Source organism: Indicator indicator, chromosome 2 (genome assembly GCF_027791375.1).
Source record: "Indicator indicator isolate 239-I01 chromosome 2, UM_Iind_1.1, whole genome shotgun sequence".
In the NCBI taxonomy this organism is placed as follows: Eukaryota; Metazoa; Chordata; class Aves; order Piciformes; family Indicatoridae; genus Indicator; species Indicator indicator.
Genome location: NC_072011.1, coordinates 12,772,693 through 12,797,811, shown reverse-complemented (window position 1 = coordinate 12,797,811; position 25,119 = coordinate 12,772,693). Strand labels below are relative to the sequence as shown.

The 25,119-nt window shown below is 38.0% G+C and overlaps 1 protein-coding gene across 1 annotated transcript in view; it reads left to right on the top strand.

Moving 5' to 3' along the window:
- AHI1 (Abelson helper integration site 1) overlaps positions 1-25,119 on the top strand; it is an 86,215-nt gene that overhangs the window by 25,196 nt on the left and 35,900 nt on the right. Inside the window, exons 15-18 of the mRNA XM_054393440.1 lie at positions 1,690-1,820; positions 3,065-3,205; positions 5,395-5,597; positions 17,072-17,180. Coding sequence (XP_054249415.1) covers positions 1,690-1,820; positions 3,065-3,205; positions 5,395-5,597; positions 17,072-17,180 — 584 coding nt within the window. The remainder of the gene's footprint in view (positions 1-1,689; positions 1,821-3,064; positions 3,206-5,394; positions 5,598-17,071; positions 17,181-25,119) is intronic.

The following is a 25,119-nucleotide window of genomic DNA, read 5'->3' as shown; positions in this document are numbered from 1 at the left end:
TATGGTGTGCAGTTTCCCAATTACTTTAAGTCAGTTTATGCATAGGACAAACCATCTTCTCCTATCTCCCATACCTTTGGTCATGTATTCCTAGCATTTCCTTTTTATCATCTCTAGAGATCTTCTGATGCAGGGTAAGTCAGATCAGTGAACTGATCCGACTGAAAGTCAGCCTGCAAACACAAATGATTAATTTTCATTGTAATCAACTATCTGATCTAACTCCTCTGATAGCTGCTCAAACATTAGAGAAGAAATGAGGGAGAGCCTGGGAAAATAAGGGTGGAGAGGACAGCAGCAGGACTGCTGCTTTGACCACAGCCCACAGTTACATTGGCTTAAGTCTATCAATAAACCACAGGGTCAGATACCCAGCAGTGATAATTGTACACGTCAGCATTAACTGTTCATTCCCTGCATGAGAAAAGAGGGGGTGGAGGTCACAGATCAACACAATTCACTTTGATTGACAGCTAGTTGTTCTTAACTTTCCTCTTTCAACTTGTCTTTTTGATCCTTTTGGATAATGCTGCTGTCCTGTCACTCAGGTATGTGATGAGGGATTTGGTTTTGGTTCAGACCTCTCCTTAGGGTTTCACATGCAGGTTAGTTTTACATCTTGCAGAGCTCTTCTACATGACATCTCAGAGATATTATCTTTCTTATTAGCCCAAATAGAAATTTTAGTTGTGTGAATATGGTCTTGTACTGTGATCATGAAAACATCATTTTCTCAAACAGACCTGTATCTAGGGTATAGTTACTCAGAATATTGTTAAAGTTTTCCTGTTAAAGTTTTCACTGCACTTCTCCCAGAGTACCTTCATTGTTTCTGCAGTAACTCATATTAAAAATTGCTGTCTTCTGTCTTTGAGGGTTGTTGTGGCCTAGTACCATTCTTCTTGTCTCATATTCTGCATTGTAGTATTACTGCTGTGTTAGTCTGCATTTTGAACTTTCGTATCACTTTCTACCCTATGCTTTATGTTTGACACAGCCTCTTGCAAGCTTGCCACTTTCCACCCCATGCTTGATGTTTGACACAGCCTCTTGCTTCTTTAAATCCTTTTGGAGATTCTTTCTTACTTGATGCCTACAGACTTTTTGACAGTAGTTCATTAGTTGGTCATCATTACTATGCTGATTAGTAGTGTTTCACTGAAAAAAGATTAGGATACAAGTTGCAAAGCAATATTAAAAATATGAATGTTAATAGTAAACCAACAGTGATGTCTGACATTTGTTGTTCCTACTGCTGGTTTTCTAACCAAATGTTTAAAGCTGAAGAGAGCTGCTGAATAGATTTAAGCACTACTGGAATATAATCAAGTCAGGAAGCATAATGAGAAGGTTTTTGGCAGAGCTTGGAGTAATAGTGCCAATTTGCCCTTTTTTTGCAAAGCCTGGGATCAAGAAAATGTAAATTACTACATCTGTATCCATTCTCTGCATCTGAGTATTTCCATTTTCTGTTGAAAGACAGAGATGTACACTTTCATGTGTAATTTCAGGTGCATTATGAAAACCAGGGAAAAGAAAGGGTACACACTGCACTCTGCAAAAGGTGGGTGTTTGCATATCTGTTTAGGATGCAAAGTGTATTGATTATTTTGAGGAACAGAGGAGGGGACTGACACGTGAAAGTTGAATTTTCTGTTCTGAAGGTATCAAGATGTTCTTTGTCTCTAGCTTGGCTACAAAGAAATACATTGGTGCTACAAATCACAGAGAAAAGATCCACAGCACCTTAACACCATGTGGCACCTTACTGTTTTCTGGAAGTGAAGATGGAAAGGCTTATGTTTGGAATCCAGAAACAGGTAAATATTTTATGATCTTAAGCCAAGTTGTCCAGGCCAAGAGAGAAAGGGTTTTGTAAGATTTATTGAAACACTTTTGATATGGAATGAAACTTCAGTAAGATGTTGTTAAACTCTGAAACCTTAGCTCTAACTTTTAGATGGCTGTTACTAAATATCAAAGATTTAATTCTCTAGATGAAATTAATAGGCAGAGGTAGTGTTTATAATATCTAACAGAAATGGAGTATCTGAAATTCAGCTTTTTGTGTACTGCAATTCTCTATGAGGGTCATAGAACAGAATGCAGAAATATGTTGTAAGTCTAATCAGTCTTTCTCTTGAGTTGTTTTAATCTGGGAATTGGCTTTGTTTCTGAAGAATAGTCAAGAGACCGGGTAGTTTTGGCTTTTGGAATGTAAGGTTTCTTTGTAAATTATTCCTCAAACTCAGTGGTTTCAAAATGTCTATCAAAATCCTTCTGGGAAAATGTTAAACAAATGTAAGGTAAAGGGTTTGTCATTTTTGGATTGGGACAAAAATTACAGTAAAGGTAGCAGAATACACTTTTTTGTTTTGATGACATTACATTTTGTCTCCAGTTGTGATTTAAATACCTTTCAAAGGAAAAAAATGGGTATTTTTGAACTGGCAGCTAACCAGTTCTGGTTTGAATTTCTTTCTCTGTTTCCAACTATATTAGCTTACATCTAAGCCATAACACAATTTGTCTGAAAACTTTTTAAAAAGAATAAAAGGAGAGAAGAACTTATTAGTGTGTTTTCACTGGGCTTTGACTCTTGCTTGTACACTATATTTCCATAGTGCCATCACCTGAAGAGCTGATTGTATTAATATTTTTAATAATTTTGTGCTCAACATTCACTCCTATTGCCAGTATTATATAATTGAAATCCACAACTGAGATAGCTATCTCTGGCAAAGCTCAAGCACAAATACTGTGGAACGCCACCTTTCCAGAACTTGCTTATCAGTACAAGAGAACTCAGCTAACCTGATGCATCCTCTGGGGTTTCCTGCAGCTATTGCAACAGCACTAACTTTTCTCACTTATTCAGTAACTCAGAAGCATACACTGTTTTATGGCTTATGCCAAATAGTATTTTTCAATAAGGAGATTGACAGAATTTCATTTATTTACACTGGCACTCACTGCTCTGTAGTAAGGTATGCTCTAACAAACTGTTACTTTGCTGCATCAAATGTGTTTCTGTGGTATTAATAAGCATATTTCACTTCTGTAGGAGATCAAGTGGCCATATATTCTGAACTCTCCTTCACATCTCCACTTCGTGATGTGGCCTTTCATCCACATGAACACATGGTGTCGTTTTGTGCCTTTGGTCCAAACCAGCCAATACTTGTATACATATATGATTATAAAGGTACAATACACATTTTTTTTTTTATACACACCTGTAAATATTATATTTTTAGAAGTTACTTTCTTGTCTTTGTACTTCTTTTGAAGGAAAAACAAAACAGTCATTTGATGATAATGCATATCTTTATTCTGGGACATAGCAAAAAGTGAACTGGATAGGATGCTGAGCAGCCAGATCTAGGTGACTCTACTTTGAGCAGGTGCTTTAGCCCTGCCAGTCATCAGAGGTGCCTTGCAACCTCAGGTTTTAATGTGTTCCTGTATGCAATCCTGTGTGATTTTTACAGCACTTCTTCATATGTTGGCACCTTTGCACAAGTATTTTAATGTTCCTTTTCAGTGTCAAGATAGGTTATGGAGCCAGAAAATAGTATCATTCTGAAAATTAATCAGTATTTTTGGCTGGCTGGTAGAAAATAACGTTGAGGAGCTATATAAAAACCAGTGAGAGAGTATAGTTATTTAATAAAGAGGTGTAACATCTGTGATGTGATTATGGGAGAAATATATTTATTCTACGTGCTACATTAAAAAGAAGATAGTGATAAATGCTGACAAAATTTTTTATAGATAAAATAAAATTTAGATTGTTCTTTGCAGGCTTTTCTGTCAGTTCTGTTTTTGTGGTTAACTTTAGAAGTGTCATTGTTTCAATTAAGGACATTGTTTCAGATACCATGTTGCATCTGGGCAGGGGATAATATTAATACAAATGTGATAAATTTTGCCTACCTGTAAAATATTTTGATTTGAATTATATTTGCAATGAACTTAGGTTTATAAAGCTAATTCTGTCTGTCTACATTTTGCTTTTCAAGACACATGTGGTAAAGAACTTAGTAATATCAAATTTCACATTTTAGGTTGGTTGTCTGTTGAACTGGTTGACTTTTACAGAAAATAAAGTGGAATGACTTTACAATCAATACCCAGTGTTAAGCTTTGACCCAGTAAGATCTGTGTTCTAGACAGAAATGGAAAATTGCGGGGGGGGGGGGGGCGCGGGGAGAAGGATTTCTTTAAGATGTTTTTGACTGTTAAGGAGACAGTGAGTCTTCCAAAAGCTAGTAGGGTAGTATAAAATATATGTATGTGTGAGTGTATATTTAGAGATCACAGAGATATCACACTGGTAGTTACTTGTATAATCTGACTGCTTAGCTAAGTCACTGGTTGTGATGGTTTGAAACTGTCTTTTTAATTTTTTTCCTTGCAAAGTTCAGAACAGAGAAAGTGAAAGAGTATAAATAAGTCACTATTGGGTGTAAGAAAGCAAAATACTGATTGTTCTAAACACTTCCATTGGATAGATAGAAATGTTTAAGAACTATTACCCAAAACAAAGTAGGCACTCTGCACATTCTGCATTCTGCAGTGGGGGCAGTTGCTGGGCTGTCTGGCTGCTGTTTCTTCTTCCCTTCTGGCTGAAGATAACACACACTGACCTTGGCAGCTAAGTTAACAACTTTCTGCTTAACTAACTCTGCTTCTCTGTCCAGGGGGGTCTGGAGGGAAGCTCCTGGGAGAGAGAGAGAGAGGCCCCTTTGGGAGGGTCCCCTTGGGGGGAAGCAAAGGGAGATCGGTTGTGCTTTTCTGTTGATTGTACATATTTGTAAATGTTGTGAATTTTGTATATTTGTACATATTCATTGCATTTCATTGTAGATTTTAGACTCTGCTTGTAAATACAGCCTTCATTTGCTTCCAGACTGGGCTAGCCTGGTTATTGTTGGTGGGAGGGGAATTTCAGCTCTCACCGACACACTTTTTATACTGGTGACTGTAAGATTTTGCATAAGCTGTGGTCTTTTCTACCTTGACAGTTACTAACTTTTTGTTCCTTTTTGGTTAAAAGCACGCACACTGCTTTCTGAAGATAATCTTACTGCCCTAGTGTTGAAAGAGTTAATCATATGGTAATACTAATTTTCGTCACTGACACAGTTTTTTGAGAGTGTTTTATGTACACCAACAGTTTTATGAACATCCTGGACAGGTTAGGGGGATATGGAGTAGTGTGGTGAAAATTTTAAGTCATTTTCAGGTTTCTCATGTAGCACTATTAATATAGATTCTGATGGTGTTTGACTGAAGACATGACTGGCGAAAGGAGAGTGAGCATTCAATTATTTTCTTTCCTATGGCAATGTAAGACTTCACCTGACACTTTAATATTGGTTATTTCTACAGTTGCACAACAGGAAGCTGAACTCATAAAAGATCTCAGTTCATCACTTACCACAGCTGCACCAAGAGGGCCACAGTTCCTTAGCAGTTTTTCTGAAATTCCTGTACAGAAAAGTTCAGTGATGTCTCCAACAGATCAGTTTGTCAGTGTTGCAAGAGCATCAGTGAGAATGCAGAAGGTGAAACAAAAACTAGATTCTGTAATGGTAAGTCAAATTGAATTAATTTCCAGAAGTATATAGTCTTCTCAGCTAAACTTCATGTTCTGGAACTGGGGTATGTGACAAAACCTATATATATGTAGTCTAGAGATCTGTTCTTCAGAAATGAATACATCTCTCACTAGTATTAATGTACCTGTAAGTAGCTGTTTAGAAGAGATTCATCATACAAACCAAAGCTATTTTGTTTTTTCATGTACTGGTTACAAGAGATGTTTAATGGTTTTTGTCAATGTCAATTGCTGCTCATATGATTCACTCTATAGATCATTATGACTGAGCTTTAGAGTTTTATGTGGCTGAAAATGGCAGGGTTTTGTAGCAGGGGGTTGCAGGGCTGACCTGTGTGGGAAGAGATTACAGACTGCCCTGTGCTGGACAAAGCCATTTCCTCCCAACTCTGCAAAGGACAATGCAGACACACCGTACAACTGAAATGGAACTAAACAGAAGAGCATATTTGCACCTCTGCAAAAACAGGTTTAAGAAAGATCAGTAGCTACTACAGACAGGAGACACCAGCACAGAGGAAACGCAAAGGTAAACAATGTCAGGAGTTGCAAGTGGAGATACAGGAGGAGGAGCAGCTTTTTTGGCCTGTGGAGGACCCACACTGTTGAAAGGAGTAAGAAACAGAGAGGGGCAAAAGGAGCAAGATGCTGTGCAGTAACCTCACTCTCCTGCACCACCCATCGCCTTCCCAAAGGGACTGAGCATAACATAATGGCAAAAGCAAGGAATCTGGAGACTAGAAATAAGTGGAGAGAGGTGTCTGAAGTGAAGCTGAGACAAATAGGGTGGAAAAGTGTTTTCTTGACTGTTTGTCTGGTGTCTCAATACCCAAATCAGTAATTAAAGATTTGTAATTGGCAATAAATTTAACTAAGTGAGATTCGCCCTACTTGACACACCGAGAATAATGTAGAATAATCATCAGTAGCACTGTGCAGTTATAATTACTGTTTGCAGTGGCATGAACTGCATTTGGGTTTGTGCTTACTATTTTTCACTGTTAAGTAAATTTGAATGCATATAGATTTTATTTTTTTTTACACCCAGCTTTAGGCTTTCTCTGCATTAATAAGTAAGAAAGTGCAAAAGAAAGAGAAAAATAATGAAAGCAGTTGTTGATGAGGATGCTCATCATGTTTTAGGAGGTTTGCTTTGGATTAAATCTGGTTTTATTGCCTGACCTGGACATCTCTGTTAGGCCTGTGCTTTGAAACTATCCAAAAGAAAGGTGTAGCTCACAGGGGTAATGGTAGCATGTTGCTGCTGCCTTTACAATTACATGTAGTAGCCTTTACAATTAAAGGAAGCCAGCCTTGTTTCTGTTTTCTGCTTCTTTTGTTCATCTTATGGTGGGCCATAGTGCCTTCAAGTTGTTTATCAGTTAGACGGAGGCACATATGGAGAGAATGAGCATGTAACCTTGTGTCTGGAACAAGTACCCAGGAAAACATTCTGGAAAAAATAAATTTTACTTTTCTGGATGTCTTCAGAGGACAAAAACAAGGATAATGCATTTTTGGGAGTCTTTGTCATTGCAGCTCTTTAGTCCCTGATTAGCCAGTGTTTCTGAGCTGTGGAAGACAAATCTAGTGTAACAGAATCATGTAGTGGTTCCATGGAACCAGGTCAAATAGGTAAGCCTACAAATATGTTTGAGAAAGTAACTTTCTGCCATTGGATTTTGTAAGCCCAGACTCCTGTTGCTCAATCAACAGCTTGGGGTGAGTAAGGCAGGCAGAGGTTTTGGTCAGCATTCTCCAAAGTCTCTCCCAGTGGACAATATATATGGGAGCTGTCAGAAAGGTCATTTCCAATATGCATTTCCAAATAGTGCAGGACTGCGGTTGAAAGGGTCCACATCCAGTTTGATGCCTGAGGCATAACAGTGATGATTATAAAAACCAAGAGTGCTTCCTTGCAGGGTGTTATGATCCACTGAGATACTGGGAGAGATTTCTTTTCACTGAAAGGACTCTTCATACTCCTCTTTTCAGCAATCCAACATGAGATTCAGGGAACTTAGGGTGCCTTCTTTCCAAGTAGGAATAGGATCATTTCTTGCATAGGGGTGCAGTATTGCCTGTGTGTATTATAAGACATTCTGGGCAGCCCCAGAGTTGAGGTGCTCAATGCCTACTTTGCCTTGGTCTTTAGCAGAGGATCCAGCAGTTCCCTGGACACCCAGCCTCAGGAACTAGGAGTCAGTGAAGGGAATCAGAATGAGGTCATCACAATAAATGAGGAAGTGGTCAGTGATTTGCTACGCAACTAGACGCACACAAGTCTATGGGGCTGGATGGGCTACAGCCAGGGGTTCTGAGGGAGTTGGCAGATGTGCTTGCCAAGCCACTTTCCATTTTTTACCTGAAGTCCTGGCTAACTGGAGAGGTCCTAATGGACTGGAGAGTAGCAAACATAACACCTGTCTACAAGAAAGGAAGAAAGGAGGATCCAGGAAACTATAGACCTGTCAGTCTGATCTCAGTACCAGGGAAGGTCATGGAACAGATCATTTCAAGTGCTATTACATGCCATATAGAGAAGGACCAGGGTATCAGGCCAAGTAACCATGAGTTTATGAAGGGCAGGTCCTGCCTGACCAACCCTGATCTCCTTCTATGACATCATGGCCTGACTGTTGGATGAGGGAAAGGCTGTTGATATTGTCTACCTAGACTTTCGAAAAGCCTTTGACACTGTTCCTCACAGAATTCTTGTGGACAAAAACTGGCTGCTCGTGGCTTGGATGAGCACAGGCTCTGCTGGATAAGCACTGGCTGGGAAAATGGGCCCAAAGAGTGGTGGTCAATGGAGATATATCCAGCTGGTGACTGGTCACAAGTGTTCCTCAGGGCTCAGTGTTGGGACCACTTCTGTTTAATGTCTTTATTGATGACCTTGATGAAGACATGGAGATGACACCAAGTCAGGTGGGAGTGTTGATCTGCACAAGGGTAGGGAGGCTCTACAGATGGACTTGGATAGATTGGATCGATGGGCCAATGTCGATTGGCCGAGGGCCAGGTCCTGCACTTGGGTCACAACCACTCCAAGCAATGCTACAGGCTTGGGGAAGTGTGGCTGGAAAGCTGTCTGGCAGAAAGGGACCTGAGGGTTCTAATCGACAAGCAGCTGAATATGAGCAAGCAGTGTGCCCAGGTGGCCAAGAAATCCAATGGCATCCTGGCTTGTATCAGAAATGCTGTGTCCCGCAGGAGTAGGGAGGTGATTGCCCCCTTGTACTTAGCTCTGCTAAGGCCACACCTCGAGTATTGTGTCCAGTTTTGGGCACCTCAATACAGGAGAGAGAAGTGGAGGTGCTGGAGCGAGTGCAGAGGAGGGCAACGAAGCTGAGGAAGGGCCTGGAAAGTAAGTCTTAGGAGGAGCAAGTGAAGGAGCTGGGGCTGTTTAGTTTGAAAAAGAGGAGGCTGAGGGGAGACCTCATCACTCTCTACAACTACCTGCTCTCTACAACTACCTGCTCTCTACAACTACCTGAAAGGACATTGTGGAGAGGCTGATGCTGGTCTCTTCTCACAGGTAATTAGTGATAGAACAAGAGGGGAATGGCTTAAAGCTACGACTGGGTAGGTTTAGACTGGACATTAGGAAAAAAATTTTCACAGCAAGAGTGGTCAGGCATTGGAATGTGTTGCCCAGGGAGGTGGTTGAGTCACCAACCCTGGATGTGTTTAAAGGTTATTTAGACATGGTGCTTGGGAATATGGTTTAGGGGTGAACTTTGTAGAATAGGGTTATCGGTTGGGCTTGGTGATCCTGAGGGTCTTTTCCAACCTGAATGTTTCTGTGATTCTGTGGTAATAAATATTTCCACATGAAAGTTTCTACTCATTTGTAATTGGGAATTACAGTTTGGGATGTGTATGCACAGGGTTCTGCACCTGGGCTGGAACAATCCTCGCTATCAATACAGACTGGGGGATGAGGTGATAGAAAGCAGCCCTGTGGAAAAGGACTTGGGGATGCTGATGGATGAGAAGCTGGACGTGAGCAGACAGTGTGTGCTTGCAGCCCAGAAGGCAAATTACATCCTGGGCTGCATCAGAAGATGCATTGCCAGCAGATCCAGAGAGGTGATTCTGCCACTTTGCTCTGGTGAGACCTCACCTGGAGTTCTGCGTCCAGGTCTGGAGCCCTCAATATAGGAAGGACATGGACCTGATGGAGTGGGTCCAGAGGAGGGCCAAGGGAAAGATCAGGGAGTTGGAGCACCTCTGCTATGAGGACAGGCTGAGGGAGCTGGGGTTGTTCAGCCTGGAAAAGAGGAGGCTCCAGAGAGAGCTAATAGCAGCCTTCAGTACCTGAAGGGGGCCTACAAGAAGGATGGGGAGAGTCTGTTTGCAAGGGCCTGCAGTGACAGGACAAGGGGCAATGGCTGTAAGCTGGAGAAGAGCAGATTTAGATTGGATGTTAGGAACAAGTTCTTTACTGAGAGTGGTGGAACACTGGAACAGGTTGCCCAGGGAATGTGGTTGAGGCCCCTTCCCTGGAGATATTCAAGGTGAGGCTTGATGAGGCCCTGGGCAACCTGGTCTAGTTGAGGGTGTCCCTGCTGGCTGCAGGGAGGTTGGACTAGATGACCTTTGGAGGTCCCTTCCAGCCCAAGCCATTCTATGATTTACATGAGTGCAACTCCCTTTCTTGTGTGAAAGATGATGCATATGAATAAATGCAGGCTTTGCTGGAAGGCTCGCTGGAATGTGTACTTACATAAATGCTTTACTGAAGTGTTCATCAACGTAGGCCACTCAGCCACATACGTTAGAGTGTGCTAATACATCTGGGTACAGAAAAGTGAAAATGGTGAAAGGAGTCACAAAAGCTAGGACATTTTCTTAAAAGGTAAATATTAATTTCTGCATGAAACCAGAACAGAGCATTTTTTTTTTTTACCACACAGGAAAATTTCAGTATAGTGAATCTTGGCAGCAGTTGTTATTTGTCTGTGCCTCAAGGAACTAATAGTGATGTATGTTGCTATGCAGAGAAGTTTTTGATAGGAAGACACCCATTTCTGGTCATTGAAAGAAGTCATCAGTGCTTTTCATTGTATGTCACTATTTAGATATATATAAAATTCTATCTAGCAATCAAAATACCTGTTTATAATATTTGTCACCCCTTGTTATGTAGATACCGGCAGAAGGGCTTCCTTTAAAGATAAAATACCCTAGCTCTGAAGTTGTGATTTTTAGATGTCAAAACTTGCCTACTCTAATTTGAAGGAGAAAACCACCTTTATAGTGCTTGAGGACAAAATTTATATCGGTAGTATTAGTTTTTGAATCAATTATATGTTGCCTGCCTTGTCACTTAATATGTGAATACTTGTAAATTTATTAAAAGTATGTTTGTTTTCTCCAGTCCTTACTTCACAGTGTATTTCTGGAAACTGCAACTGAAAGGTTATCAGAGTGGTTACCAAAATTCTAATACTCAGAGGTGTTAAAAAGTGAAATTTTTTAAATGCAATATTGGACAAGTAGAATATAAGAATATTCTTTTCTATATACAGAAATACAGCTGGTTGAATTTGGTTTTATCCTTTGAGTGTGCTTATTACTATGCCAGAATTCATTAAGGAGTTGGTACTGTGTGGAAAATCCAGAAGCTTTTACCTTGGATTGCATCAAATGTACTGAACTTTCATCATTAAGCTGTATGACTACAAAGTATAGTTATATATGATGCTTTGATACAGTATACATCAAATAATATGTGTACTCCTTCCAGATGGTCTCCTTTGAGAATTTAGTTGAGATGCAAAATATATCTCGTTGTGTGAAAACAGAGTAGAATCAAAGCCATTGCTTTTCAGAAGAAAACATGCAGCTTTTTTAATGAACGCATAAAAATGGTACTGATATGAAACCATTAAATGGACGAAGATCTAAAGTTATCCTTTTGTCTGCCACAAAGACCTAGAATCAGCAAGGAATGCCAAAGTGGTATATATTTTCAGTCTTTTAAGTATCTGTCCTCTGGGTCATCTTGGTTGTTAGAGATTCTGGAATACCATGCTTGGCTTCTGTGTTTTAATGCAGATCAAGAAGAGAAGAGTTCTTTCGTAACTTACTACAAGTTTTACTTGAAGATAGAAAAACAGAAGATTGAGAACTCATGTAAAAACATTGCCCATTTCGTGAATATTTTTGGCTAAGTGCAAGGCAATACCACAGTGGCTCTGCAGACTGAAATAGCTTTTTCACTTGATTATGCCTGCAACATAAAATTTCTATCCATAAATTGTCAGAGGAGTTACTGGTATTCTGTAATCTTATCTATCATATTTATAAGAAATTTGTAGCATTTTTAAAACCTCTCTCACTGAGTAGGTTCATGAATTGTCTTAAATTTCTCTTTGTTTTTTCCCAAAGAAAACTTGCAAATGAATAGGAAGCCAGTTTTTGTCTGTGCATAACATAATGAGGAAAAAAAATAAGAGGAGCAAAAAAGCACTTTATTTTGAAACCAAAACTTTAGCTGAGCATTTTTTAGAAAATCATAAGTAAGATCCATTCCAGAATGTATATAAGGAGGATGCTTGTGTCCTCCTATCTAGGAAATCTAGGATGAGTCCATATGTTCAACACTATTATTTCATTACTCTTTCTGAAAAACAACATAGTGAAATGAGAAGAAGTTCAAACAAGAGTAACACAAATGCCAAGAGCTATTGAAGAGCTGTGTAATGAGATTAAATACACTAGTAGAGCTCTCACAGCTTAAGTTGGCACATGCAATGAAGCTGTGGTGAAGGCCATAGTGTACATCCATTTGCAGAGATTTTGTGTGGATTTGTAAAGGAGATTTTCAGCAAAAGTTGTTGGCCTAGTGAACTTTTATTACTGCTAGTTGATGCTCAAGAAGTTCCTAAACTTTTGAGTGATAAAAGTGAAAGAGCCCATAGGAGAAAGATGACTCTAAACTTAATCTTATCTAATACAGTTTGTTGCTGAAAAAAAAAATTAAGGTGGATCTTTGATGTAACAGAGAACAGTTATTTTGTGGAGTATATATGTAACATATATGAAAGTTACCCTGACAAGTGTGTAACATCATATTATGTATGAGTGGGTTGTGTGATAATTCTCCCTAGGAGTTACTAATATTCTTTTCATTACATCAGATTAGGATACTAATATTAGTATATGTGTATATCTAGGCATGTCCTTAAGCTGGAATGTCAGTTTTAGCCAACCCAGTAGCACTCTTTGTGTTTCATACCTGAGTGAGTCTACACTCAGTGTATAACTGAGCCTGTATTTAACTTTTTTTGTGTCTTATACAAATAATTTGGTTGGTTTTCCTGGTGGCTAAAAGAAAGAAGCTTACTATTCCAAATATTTATAGTAATGTTAATTTCTTCTTTGTTTTGTTTTGGTTTTTTTAAGAAAGGAAAAAAGGAAGAAAGCTTTAATGGCAAGCCTGTAATTGAAATGCCAGAGCTCTGTCAGAACCAAGGGACTGAATATGTGTCATTACTGTGTGATGAATCACAGAATGTAAGGGGTTGGAAGGGACCTCCAAAGATCAAGTCCAACCTCCCTGCCAGCGCAGGAAATGTATTGTCTGTGTAGACTATTTCTAAACTGTAGGATCAAACACTTTTTAGTTTAAATTTTCATATATATATATGTGCCATGGCTATTTCTGGGTTTCTGTGGGAAAAAGCAATGAAGCACACAAATTATGAGGGAACTCTATTGCCATCTAGATGAGTTTCCTGATCTGGATGATTGGATTAAGAGAACTGTAGGGAACGTCAAAGAAACTCACTTGCTTCAGAAAAGCAAACTAAATATGTTTTGGTTTTGCAAATGTCTAATGAGATTTTTTTTTATTCAGCTGTCTTTGGTTTTCCTGTTTAAGTCTAGAGCAGTCTCTAAGTGATTTCCAGACACCTGCCCCAGTATAATCCCAGCCTTCACAAGAGACTTCCTATTGCTGCTGTCATAAAAATCATTGTTTTATTTTCATAAGTGGACACTTGATTCAGACTTGCATTGTGGATTTAAAAGCAGTAGTACTGCACTCCTAGTTCAACCATTATTGCCTATATAATTTGAGAAAAATAGCAGAATTTGTATTTTGTTTTTATTTCAAATTCAATTGTCAACTTTTAAATTCTGCAGAATCATGGGTTAATAATGTTTTTTAAGTATCTTTAAAAAAAGATGTCCTAGAGGCCTACATTTTCAAAAGGGAAGCCTAAAAATAGAAGAGTAAGAGGTAATACAGGGCTGAACAACTTGATTTGACTTGTAACTATGTATAGAAATGTTAATTGTATTGATTGCAAAGGTCATAAAATTGCATTCTCAGGAAAAAAAGATAAATTGTAATTACTTGTCAAGTCTTGTATTTTGGGTTTTGTCTCATGCAATTGACTTTTAATCTGAAAACAAGTTCCATTGAATATGTAACAAAATGCAAATCAGCTTTGTTTAAACATGACAAAACTGTGTTAAGTATCCTTTTTTGCTGCAAAAGCTACATGAATGTTACAACTCTTACTTTTACTCAATCCAGGATAGTGGTAAACTGTGTATTTGATAAAGCTGTGGTTTGTGCATGTAGCAAGAGGAGCCTGTTGTGAAAAATAAGTAGACTGATGGTTGGCTGTCTTAGCCAACTTTACTCGTTGTAAAGGTATTTGGCAATGACTTCTCACAGCATGCATTTAAAAAAAATGATTGCTTCACTTCGTTCTGTAGGTAGTCTTATATCTGTTTTAGGAGAATTCATTATTCTTCATAGGACAGTGTACTTCATCTGGAAATAGTTCTGCTGAACCATTAATACTTATTAACTGAGTGGTTCCTTCTTCTGTTGTGGAGTTTTTTCCTCTCTGGGTGTTTTAGAGGTTTAAATAATACTTAAGATCTAGTGGGAGAAAAGCCATTAAAACTCTAATTTTGTGTTTACTTTGGATGGGCAGTCTTTTATAGCTCACCTGTGCTAAATTTCACTGCTGTTAAGGGAAGGAATGAATCACTCCTGTAAGACTGCCTGAATTTAAAGCTTTCTTTTTAATATGTCTTTTATAAAAATGGGGTTTTTCTTGGGTTTTAAGGCCTTGGAGAGGAAGGAAGAGTTGTAAGAGAGAACTTTGCGTTTTTAAAAGGCCTGTTTTCTTAAATATTCTGGAGTGTGCTTTCGTTCTCCTGTGTTCATGTCTGTTGCATTTATTTTCAAAGCATGCTGTTTGGCAGGTAAAAAGAAAGTGTTTGGGTAAGACAGCAGGAAAATAAAGAGAAATTGATTAAATGGTCTACAGGAATAATTTACATACATTATATGCATGAATATGTAATTCATTCAAACACAACTAAGACAAATTTTACCTGATACTTGTTTTCTTCCAGGGTGAACTATTCATCCTGGAAGCATCTGTTAAGTGCTAGCTTTGAGTAGTGTACTCCACTATGTTTAGTCTGATTTCCAAAGGCTAATATATTCAACCCATCTTCATTTCTCAATAGTGTCTGAAATCAACTTTTTGATAGCAAATTTGGAAGAGAATTCCATGTGAATACTTAACTGGAAAATGTACATTTGTATGACTGATGGAGTAATGTGCACTCAGCAAGCAAGTCATACAGCAGGGAGATCTCATTTATCTTACTGCAGAAAGGCTCTCCCTGGAGCTGACAGTGGGTGAAAAAGAGGAAACACTGAGAACCTGAGCTTGACATGTTTGCAGAACAGGTTATTTTACAGTGTTTGAGTAAGCACACAAACTAATGGCTTTCCACTGTATTTGTTTGTATCAGAGAAAAATTTATATTAGTGAAACTCATCACTTGTGTGCGTAAATACAAGAAAAGCAGAATGATGATGGTTTTATTCAGAAAAACAGACCTTTCCATTCTGCTGATACTTCACAACTACTACTTACTACTATTCTGTTAAATTTGTATACTGCAGTAAAATCAGTAGCTGAGGGAGTACTTGACTAGTAAAAGCCAGTTGTTATTATATATTTATTTCAGCAGAATTAAAGCCATATTGCTACACAAAGCTCAGATACGTTAAGATGAAAGTCTAATCTTAGTAATACAGATGAGATGATAGCAGATATCCTCTGCTTTTGCTAAGAAAGTTGGACCAGGTGATTCTTGAGGTCCTTTTCAACCTGCTATTCTATAGTTCTGTCACCTGATTAAGTTACTCGTTTTTAGTGCTATATAACCCACATCCCATTACACCTGCCAATTCCCAAATATTCTGCCTTATATAAACCTGTTGAATTGTTTGATACTTATTAAATGGCAAAAAATAGTAGTTAGATAAATGATACCACTTCTGGAAATAAGCCACTGATTCACTTTGTTTTAGCTGTCTCTTGTTTTTAAACAGAATTTACAAACCAGTTTCAAAATTTGCAATGTATCGTTGTTCTGTTTAGATCCACAACTGAAATTTAAAGGTTTGATCTAGAGTTTACAGAAACCAAAGGAAGTGCTCAACTGAGTGCAGGCTTTTAGTTGGATTAAGTCACTGTATGTATTTGTTCTAGATTGTGTAATAGGCCTGATTTGTGAAAGGGTCAAGAATGATGTGGGTTTATGTAAATAACTCTCAAAACTTCTAGCATATGAATCTGTTTTGCTTTAAGAAAGCCACCAGTCTTTTATTTAAGTCCTATTTCCCTCTCTTTTGCCTGTATTATCCAGACAGTGAAATATGTTTAACAAACTGTAAAATTCTCAGCTGGGTCAGGTGAAAAAAAATTAAGATTGTTATAATATACATAGGATGTATTGGATAATATGTCAAGAGTAATGTTGGGGAAAGATTTTTGCCATGTGGTAGGTGTGTGTATATCAAGAAACTCCATAGCAAACCAAATTTTAACTACATTATCTTCGGTGCTGTGGAAATGAGGAGTGCAGAGATATATTTTGTGTAGCTTGCATAAAGCAAGTGTCTGTTGATTTGATCTAAGTATGCTTTATTGATTTGTAGAAGTCAGGTTTGTGGTGGTTTAAGATTTACTATTTTTCCTCTTATTTTGATATTTAATAATTTCATCATAGCCGTAGTATAGTTTGAGCACTCAAATTTTTACTTTTATAAGTTTAAAATCACATGTTATTTTATTTTTATATACGCAGATAACAACACAATGCTAGGTCAAACGGTTCTGCTTCCATTGTTTGCATTGCTTATATCCCTGTCTAAACAAGCAATTCAATGTATTGCTTTCAATAATTTTTCAAAGTTTATATATCCAAACATTCTAAACTCCCCAAAAAACTACCCTATCACTGGAATTTTCTTTATCATCAAATTCAGTCTTGAATTTTTTCCTGGAATTAAGTAGTTATTTAGTGTAAACGAATATTTCTCTTATAGCTGTTGCATCAGTAAGTAACCCAGGAAATTACACTTCACTTTCTGATTTGTCTTTCCTATTACAGGCAAGCTCAAATCTCTTGCTTCCTGCATCATCATCACTGTCGCCAGACTCCAAGCTAAGACTGCCAAGCACTCCTCTGAATCCCCTGTATTCGTTCCCTAATAAAAGTGGTAAGTTTCTTCATTTCTTCATTCTCACTAGGGAATGAGTAATAACTTCCATGAAGGGTTTTTTCTACCTTTATAAATTTGCTGGGCAGCTCTTTAGGGAGTGTCCTGGTTCTTTTTTGTGATATTGTTTATGAAGTGTAGTGTGATAGAGCCCAATGCTCATAGATGTTCTTTTGTAATGCCTTTTTTTTAAAGCTATACACTTATTTATTAGTGCTATGAATTTCTAGAACCATATGAGATTACTAACTTTTCTTAATTTAATATTTGATAGTATTTTAATGCTCACTGAAGTATCTTGAACATAGACACTGAAATCCAGTAAAATTATATTTTAAAAGCATATGTACAGATGTAAGAAAACACTAATTAGAAAAGCAGTTTGCTTAAGAACAATAGTGCTTGGTAGTCTATTTGCAGTTGTGTTAAATTTGTTTTTAGATTGTTGTTTCTAAAGACATTTTGTTTCAGAGATCTTTAGAAAAGGGTAAGCTAGGAAATTACTCATTTTTGTGGTACTTGCTTTGTTAATAGTTGCGTTGCTAATCAAAGTATTTAATAATGAAATGGATAATTTCATGCATTTTTCCTTTTTTTTTGGCAGATGTAAAATAAGACAGAAAACTGAAACCTCAGTTTCAAAGAGGTTTTGTTTTGTATTGAGAAGAGTAAAAAGTCCAGGGGAAGGATGGGATATATAGTGAACTAAAACCACTTAATAGAGATTTAAAATGTAAAGATAGTATTGTCTGTAATTGTATAGAATTATCTCCTAAAGACAGACAATATACTTTACAAATCAAGTTACGATTACTTTTTCTGAGCTGTGGGGGAAGGGGTCCTTGCCATGGACTAGAAGATTGACCACTAGTCTCAGAGTCACTTTCAGTCACTAATTCACAATGCAGATGGCTATATACAAATTAACAACTTCGTGTCCATTTTCTGCCCTAGAGCCACACCACAGATGCCCTGCGTGTGTAAATCTTACAGCAGCTGTAGAATACATATGCTGTCCTTTGTATTGTGAATATTTAAAATAAGTCAACTAACCTTTTAAACGACATTAATGTATACCTTAGATTGTTTTAAATGGCAGTACCAGTGCATTTTATTGTCTTAAGTTTTATTTCATGCAGAAGCATAGATAAATGTGTTGATGGAAACTTCTTAAGTAGCATGAACAAACATAGACGTGTTTTAGCTGTTTGTGTGTGCAGCAATGTAATTCTTTCCAAAACTGACTAATACTGCAAGAGAGGTATAGTAAAAATAGAGATCTTTCAACAGTCAGTGAAAGCAATGAGAAAATGAAGATTTTTAGGGGGAAAGACCATAAAAATCCTAGTGGACCACAACTGAGATAGATTTTCTTGTAAGAAAATCTGCTAAAATCCTAATTTTCTTCTTTATTATTTGGGGGGCCTCTAAATTGTTCTACTGTAATAGAGTTGTTTTCAATGATACATGAGAAAAATTAACTCATTCGATCTTTCCTCATTGGTTTTGAAGTGTGAAGATAGGAGCTATGAACATAAGCACCTAACTGCCAGTTTCATTTTACTTTGGAGCAATAAAAAAATCTTTACTTAACCATATGGATTAATTTATGGATTTTGCTGGAATAACAAATCTTTTTTTTCCTGTTGGTTTCATACACATGCTTTTCTGTTCTTTTTTTATTGGGATGTTGCATTGTTAACAACTGTTTTGCAATAGAGATCCTTCATTTTTGTCCAGCAGATGGTTACACATTCCTGAGGGTCATGTTGACAGTTACTTCTCATTGTCACAGTTCCCTGTCACCTTTTGCTGTGTATTGCATGTATTTAGTAGACAGTGAAGTCCCCACAGGTAGCATGTGTATGCTCTGTTAGCAATCCTCTTAACCATGTAACTGGTGTATGTGCATGCTTGCAACTTGATAAGGTTGTAGCTGGTGTCCTGTGGTATAGACAGCCTGGATATATGCAGCACTTTCTTCTTTTAACAACATAATTTAATTATCCAGGGAAAACAAGTTGTTCACCTTTGTGATTTATGGGCAATAGGAGTAATACTCTAGATCTTTTACTGACTTATACATCTTCTTGTGTCCAGATACATTTGCAGAAAAAGTATAGTATTTCAGGTAACAGTACAACTCATTTACTGCTCTGCCTTTTAAACATGCCTGTTCATTTTAACAAATGCTATATACTCTCAAGCATATAGTATGTTTTGGCTTTTCTTAAGTGTGTACATCCACACGTTTATAGGCTTTCATGAATCCCTAGTCCTTGTTATTCTATTTAGCTTCCCTCACAGTAAGTTATCTCATGGTTAAGTGAGGCAGAACTGCCTTTGTCTCCGACCAGTTCTGCCTTATTCATTATTAGCATGCTCAGGGGTGCAGGCCCCTTAGTCAGCCTATCTGGCATCTCCTTCAAAAAGCTGTCCCCAGTGCATCCCAGGAGTCTGAATTGCTTGTAGCCTGTGTTTTTGTCTCTGAAGCTGATACTGAGGTGGTTAAAAACCTCTGGTGAGAAGAGACTGCCTGTGATTGTGAGACTTCTTGCTCTGTGTAAAGAAAGCTTTATCCACTTCCTCTTCTTGATCAGGCAGTCTGTAGCAGACACCTCCCGCATCTTTTAGGCCTCTTTTCCGATTCTGACCCATACGATCTTGACCAACCTGTCACCTGCTTTGTAGCTCTGTGCATTTGAGCCATTCCTCTCTGCTTTACAGTACTCTTTGTTCTTGTCTTCCTTGTTAGTCCTTCCTAAAGAGCCTGTGTCCACAAGCGTAGAATCAGAGTTTAGAATCATAGAACCGTGTGGGCTGGAAGGAACCTCCAAAGGTCATCTAGTCCAACCCCCTCTGCAGTAAGCTGGGGCATCCTCAACTAGATCAGGCTGCCCAGTGCCCTGTAGAGCCTCATTTCAAATATCTCCAGGGGTGGGGCCCCAACCACCTCCCTGGGCAACGTGTTCCAGTGTTCTACCACCCTCATAGGAAAGAACCTGTTCCTAACATCCAGTCTAAATTTGCTCTTCTCTAATTTGAAGCCATTGCCCCTTGTTTTATCACTACAGGCCTTTGTAAACAGTCTCTCTCCATGCTTCTTGCAGGGCCCCTTCAAGTACTGGAAGGCTGCTAATAGGTCTCCCCAGAGCCTTCTCTTCTCCAGGCTGAACAACCCCAGCTCCCTCAGCCTGTCCTCATAGCAGAGGTACTCTAAACTCCTGATCATTTGTGTGACCCTCCTCTGGACCCTCTCCATCAGGTCCATGTCCTTCCTATATTGAGGGCTCCAGACCTGGATGCAATACTCCAGGTGAGATCTCACCAGAGCAGAGTAAAGTGGCAGAATCACTTGTCTGGATCTGTTGGCAATGCATCTTTTGATGCAGCCCAGAATGTGACTGCCCTTTTGGCCTGCAAGCACACATTGTCTGCTCATGTCCAGCTTCTTGTTCATCAGCACCACCAAGTCCTTTTCCCCAGGGCTGCTTTCTATCACTTCATCCCCTAGTCTGTATTGATAGCAAGAATTGTTCCAGCCCAATCTCTCACAACACTGCAATTAAACAGTAAGAAACATAAATATATGAATTTCTCATTGATATAAAATATTCATAAAACATTAAAAATATGGTTCAAATCCATTTATCATTCTAATATAGCCTCATCTCCTCCAGCAATACTATTTTGTGTAAGCAGTCTTAAGTTACTTGGAAACTACTTCAGTTAGTCTGTCCATGAATACTGTTACAATGTGACAGCAAACATGCCTCTCCTGATTTCAGTCTTCCCTCTGTTTTATAATGTTTTAGAGACTTAAGGTAAGCTCCTCTCTCTCTATTTTCTTTAAAAGGTGAACTGTAATGTTTGTGAATTGACACCACACAGAGGGAAACAATCTGTAAGTGATTGGTTTTCTGCATGCTCAGATGCTGTGACTTCTCATTGTAAGCCAATGTTAGATCATTCCTTGTCTCCTTAGAGTTTGTTCAATTATGTTTTGGGGTTTTTTTAAATCCCTGATCTTTAATTTTACTAGCAGTGCTTAGATATCCTGACTTATTTTGTTGTCCTAACATAACACTGTTCTAAATTTTAAAATTCATTGTTTAATCATAAAATAGCTTCAGCACCTTTCTCAAACACAAGATGTTCTTTGTGTGAGGGGAGTAAAGATGAGATCATGGTGTTGTTGATGTGGAAAGGCATCTCTGGAAACCATATAGCCCATTCCTCCTGCTCAAAGCAAGTTTACCTAGAGCAGGGTGCTCAGAATCATGTTGAGCTGGATTTTGAATGTCCCTCAGGGCAGAGACTCCACTTTGTCTCTGGATAACCTATTACAACATTTGACAATTCCCACAGTAAAGGAATTTTTCTTATGTGTATTTTAGTCTGCATTGGTGCATGGGTTTACTATTCCCCAAATGAAGGACTTTATATTTCCCTTAGTTGAACTTCATGAGGTTCTTGCTGACCTGTTTCTGCAGCCTGTTAAGGCCCCTCTGAATGACAGCATGGCTGTCTGGTGTTATCAGCCACTCCTCAGAGTGTTTTATCATGTTCAAACTGAGGGTGTGCTCCTTCCCATCATTCAGGTCATTAATGGAGATGCTAAACCATGTGGTCCTCAGTATTGACTCCTGGTGGCAGTTTTCCAGTTAGAGTTCATGCAGATGGCTACAAACCTCTGATCCCTGCAGCTTAGCCAATTTTCAGTCTGCTGCAATGTCTTAAACAATCCATACTTCAAGAGTTTGTCTGTGAGAATGTAATGGGAGACAGTGTTGAAAGTCATGCTAAATACAAGGTTGGCAACATCTGCTGCTTTCCCATCAATGCTGTAGAGTGCTGTACAAGAAATGTATTTGAAGTTTTCTCAAGAAGATGATTAGAATTACTAAAAAAAGTAATGAATTCTGATAAATAGTAATTAATGAAACAAGAACCACAAAGCAGATACAAGACGTGGATGAACTTGCTTTTTATGTGTTATGTATAAAGCATTCCATTAAGAAAGATTTCTTTAAATTAATTAAGAAAAAAGGTGTCATGTGCATTTCTCTCACAAAGATTGTGTTGTATTTCAAAGGAAGGCATAGAACTTAAGTTTTCCTACTCTCAATCCTGATAGCCTGTCACAGGAATTCTTCACTGAGATTGTAACTCATTTTGCTATATCAGGGGGGTTTTGTGTCTGCCTCAGTAAAGCTTCATCTGTGCTGATAGGTACTTCAACTGTTTAAAAAAGTTTGTTAGATGTGTGTCATCCCCTATGGGCTCTACATTTGCAATTTAGATTAGTGAAGTCTTTACTCAAACTTCTCCATGTTGTAAAGCAGATTACTTTATTCTTACTTGATTATTGTTGAGGACACTTTGGGTAATCTGTTCCTAAAAGTATTTATGGTAATAAAATTTGTCTAAGACCTGTCTTTGATAGTCAGAATTGAGATTTTACCTTCCTTGTGCTGTATAGTTCGGCATATGCTCATGCTTAAGTGCTAATTTTACCATACCTATCCTGTAGTATGCTACTATGCCGCACTCCACGGTAGCATTGTCCAAGACTTCATCTTAGACAACCCTGTCTTTTCCTTGTTCTCATCTTTGTACCTTCTTTCAGGATAACCCGTTTCCTAGTTTTGTTTTGTTTTAACAAATAAGGGAGCAGCAAAAGCTCCAGCTACCTATTCTCTGAAAGACATTCAAATCCTTTCGGTTTTGTTTGCCTTTCCTGCTTAAGACCCTTTTAAGCGTCTTTGGACAGTGAAATCATCTTCCTGGGCTCTCAGACTCTCTTGCATGCCATGAAAGAAATGGTTCACAATTTGAAGCGTTATTCAACAATGACTCCTTGGTAACTCCCACTGCGTTCAGGGCATGTTTTCTAAAACTGAGTTTTAGGTTTCAAGTAATTGTAATCATCAGTGACCCTAATTATCAACTATGTGGGAGATTGAAGTTTGACTATAAATACTGCACGGATCTTTTCACTAAAACTTTGACTTCAATAAAACCAGTTAATTAAACTAGCTCTTAAAAATTACTTACAGATGTGCTGGGAACATGATGGTTCTTGTATCTTTAAAAAATCTTGAAGACAAAAAAACACAACACTTTGGCAGCGTTGAGAACAATTAGAGTTTTTCTCTCCCTTAATAGAACTGACAGTCAGAGGTGTTTTCCACCTATATAAAATGAAAGCTTCAAAGAATTTTCTTACTCTCTGAAGATACTAACAAACCTGACTTTGCATTTAAATCCTCTGTTATACCAGATAGACTATTTAAAACCTTTTCTTAAGTCTTGAGCAAGTGGTGAAATGGGTTTCTATATAAAAAACAAAAAATTGTGCATCAGCTAAATGCATTTAAAATACTGGTTTGATTTTTTTATATTTTTTTTTAGAAATAGAAAAAGGATAGGGCAAATAGGAAAATTCATGTTTTTACAGAGATACTGCAGAGACTTGTCCAAAGTTACATCCTCATATGTCTGTTGGTATCATTGATTACTTTTTGTTCAATATTTCATACTTTTTCCCTAACTCTATAACATCAATATTCAGTACTACCACAGTCCTGGAGGACTTCAGCAGTTTTGTTCATTTGGTTTGGGGCTATTTATCTTGCTTCCACACTCAAGGAAAGATGTGTTTAGAAAGCTAGTTCAGTGTGGCCTTGTTGTTTTTGTCTCTTACTAAGAAAATATCAGGGGAAGAAAGACTCATACAAACTATCTTTGGAAATATATCAAATGAACAATTTACAACTAAACAGTAGTACAGAGTATATATTAACTAAGGCTGCATGTATGTGTAGTATATAGTGCAAGCATAACATGAAATACAGTATTTGTAGGATGTCTCTGGCTATATTTGATACAGGTTAGTGACATTTTCAGACAGGACTGAAAGAACTGATTGACAGACAGAAGGTGACTAAGAAAAAACATGTGGCACAGCCAGCAGTATTGTCAGGTTTCTGACACTGCTGTACTGAAGTCAGATAACACTGATCTTGGGGGACCACTTTTGTTTAGTAGAAGTGACAATAGCAGCATCAGGTGGAGAAATCTGTTTCCTGGGATCCAGCCCATACACACAAATTAAATGGCACACAGATCATTTTGAATAGATAGTTCTTGTTTTGTTCTGCTGTTTTTCTTTGTTTTCAGACTTTTTTTTTTTGCCTTGTTTGTTTGCTTTTTAAATCCTGTATTACTGTAAATACTGTATTTAATTTTAAAGTAGTAGTGATTATTTATTTTTAAAAATAAATAGCTTGAGTGTATGTAAAAATACGAATATACAAAAAGAATTCTCAATTTTGTCAGGAAACAATCTGGGTGTATTTGTTCCCTTTTCATCCGTAGTGTGTGTTGCCTCATTAGCTCACCCAACAGCTTCATACAGATATACCGTGATGGGGAAAGCAATTAAGCCTGCAGGGCTGCACAGATCAGAGCTATGGAAATAATGTAGTAATTTACCATAATGTCTTGAGTCACTGAGATGTTTGGGGTTTTTTTTTTTCAGCCCCACATCTTCTTAAAAGTAGAACAGGAACATACTGTGGTGAAGAGTACCAAAAGCATACCTAAAAGTGGTTCAGTACCCACACTATTAGATGAAAGTGATTTAAGTGCAGTGCAAGCTGCTGGGAGGAATAGGTGATGATTGAAACTAATTTTACTTTTTTTGTATGAGAATGCCTACAAAAGGAAGTAATGTTTAATAATCTGACCGTCTCTCAGTTTCATTAGCATCAGTGAATGCACAGAGCTTTTTGAGATGGCAATATGAGGCCTGTGTAAAAGGATTTGCTTATTTTTTCCTTGATGTCCTGATATATTTACCTTTTCCTATTTATCCTCACGACTACAGAGGGGACATGTGCAAGTTTCCTGTGTGCTGTTGCCTGAATGTGATGAG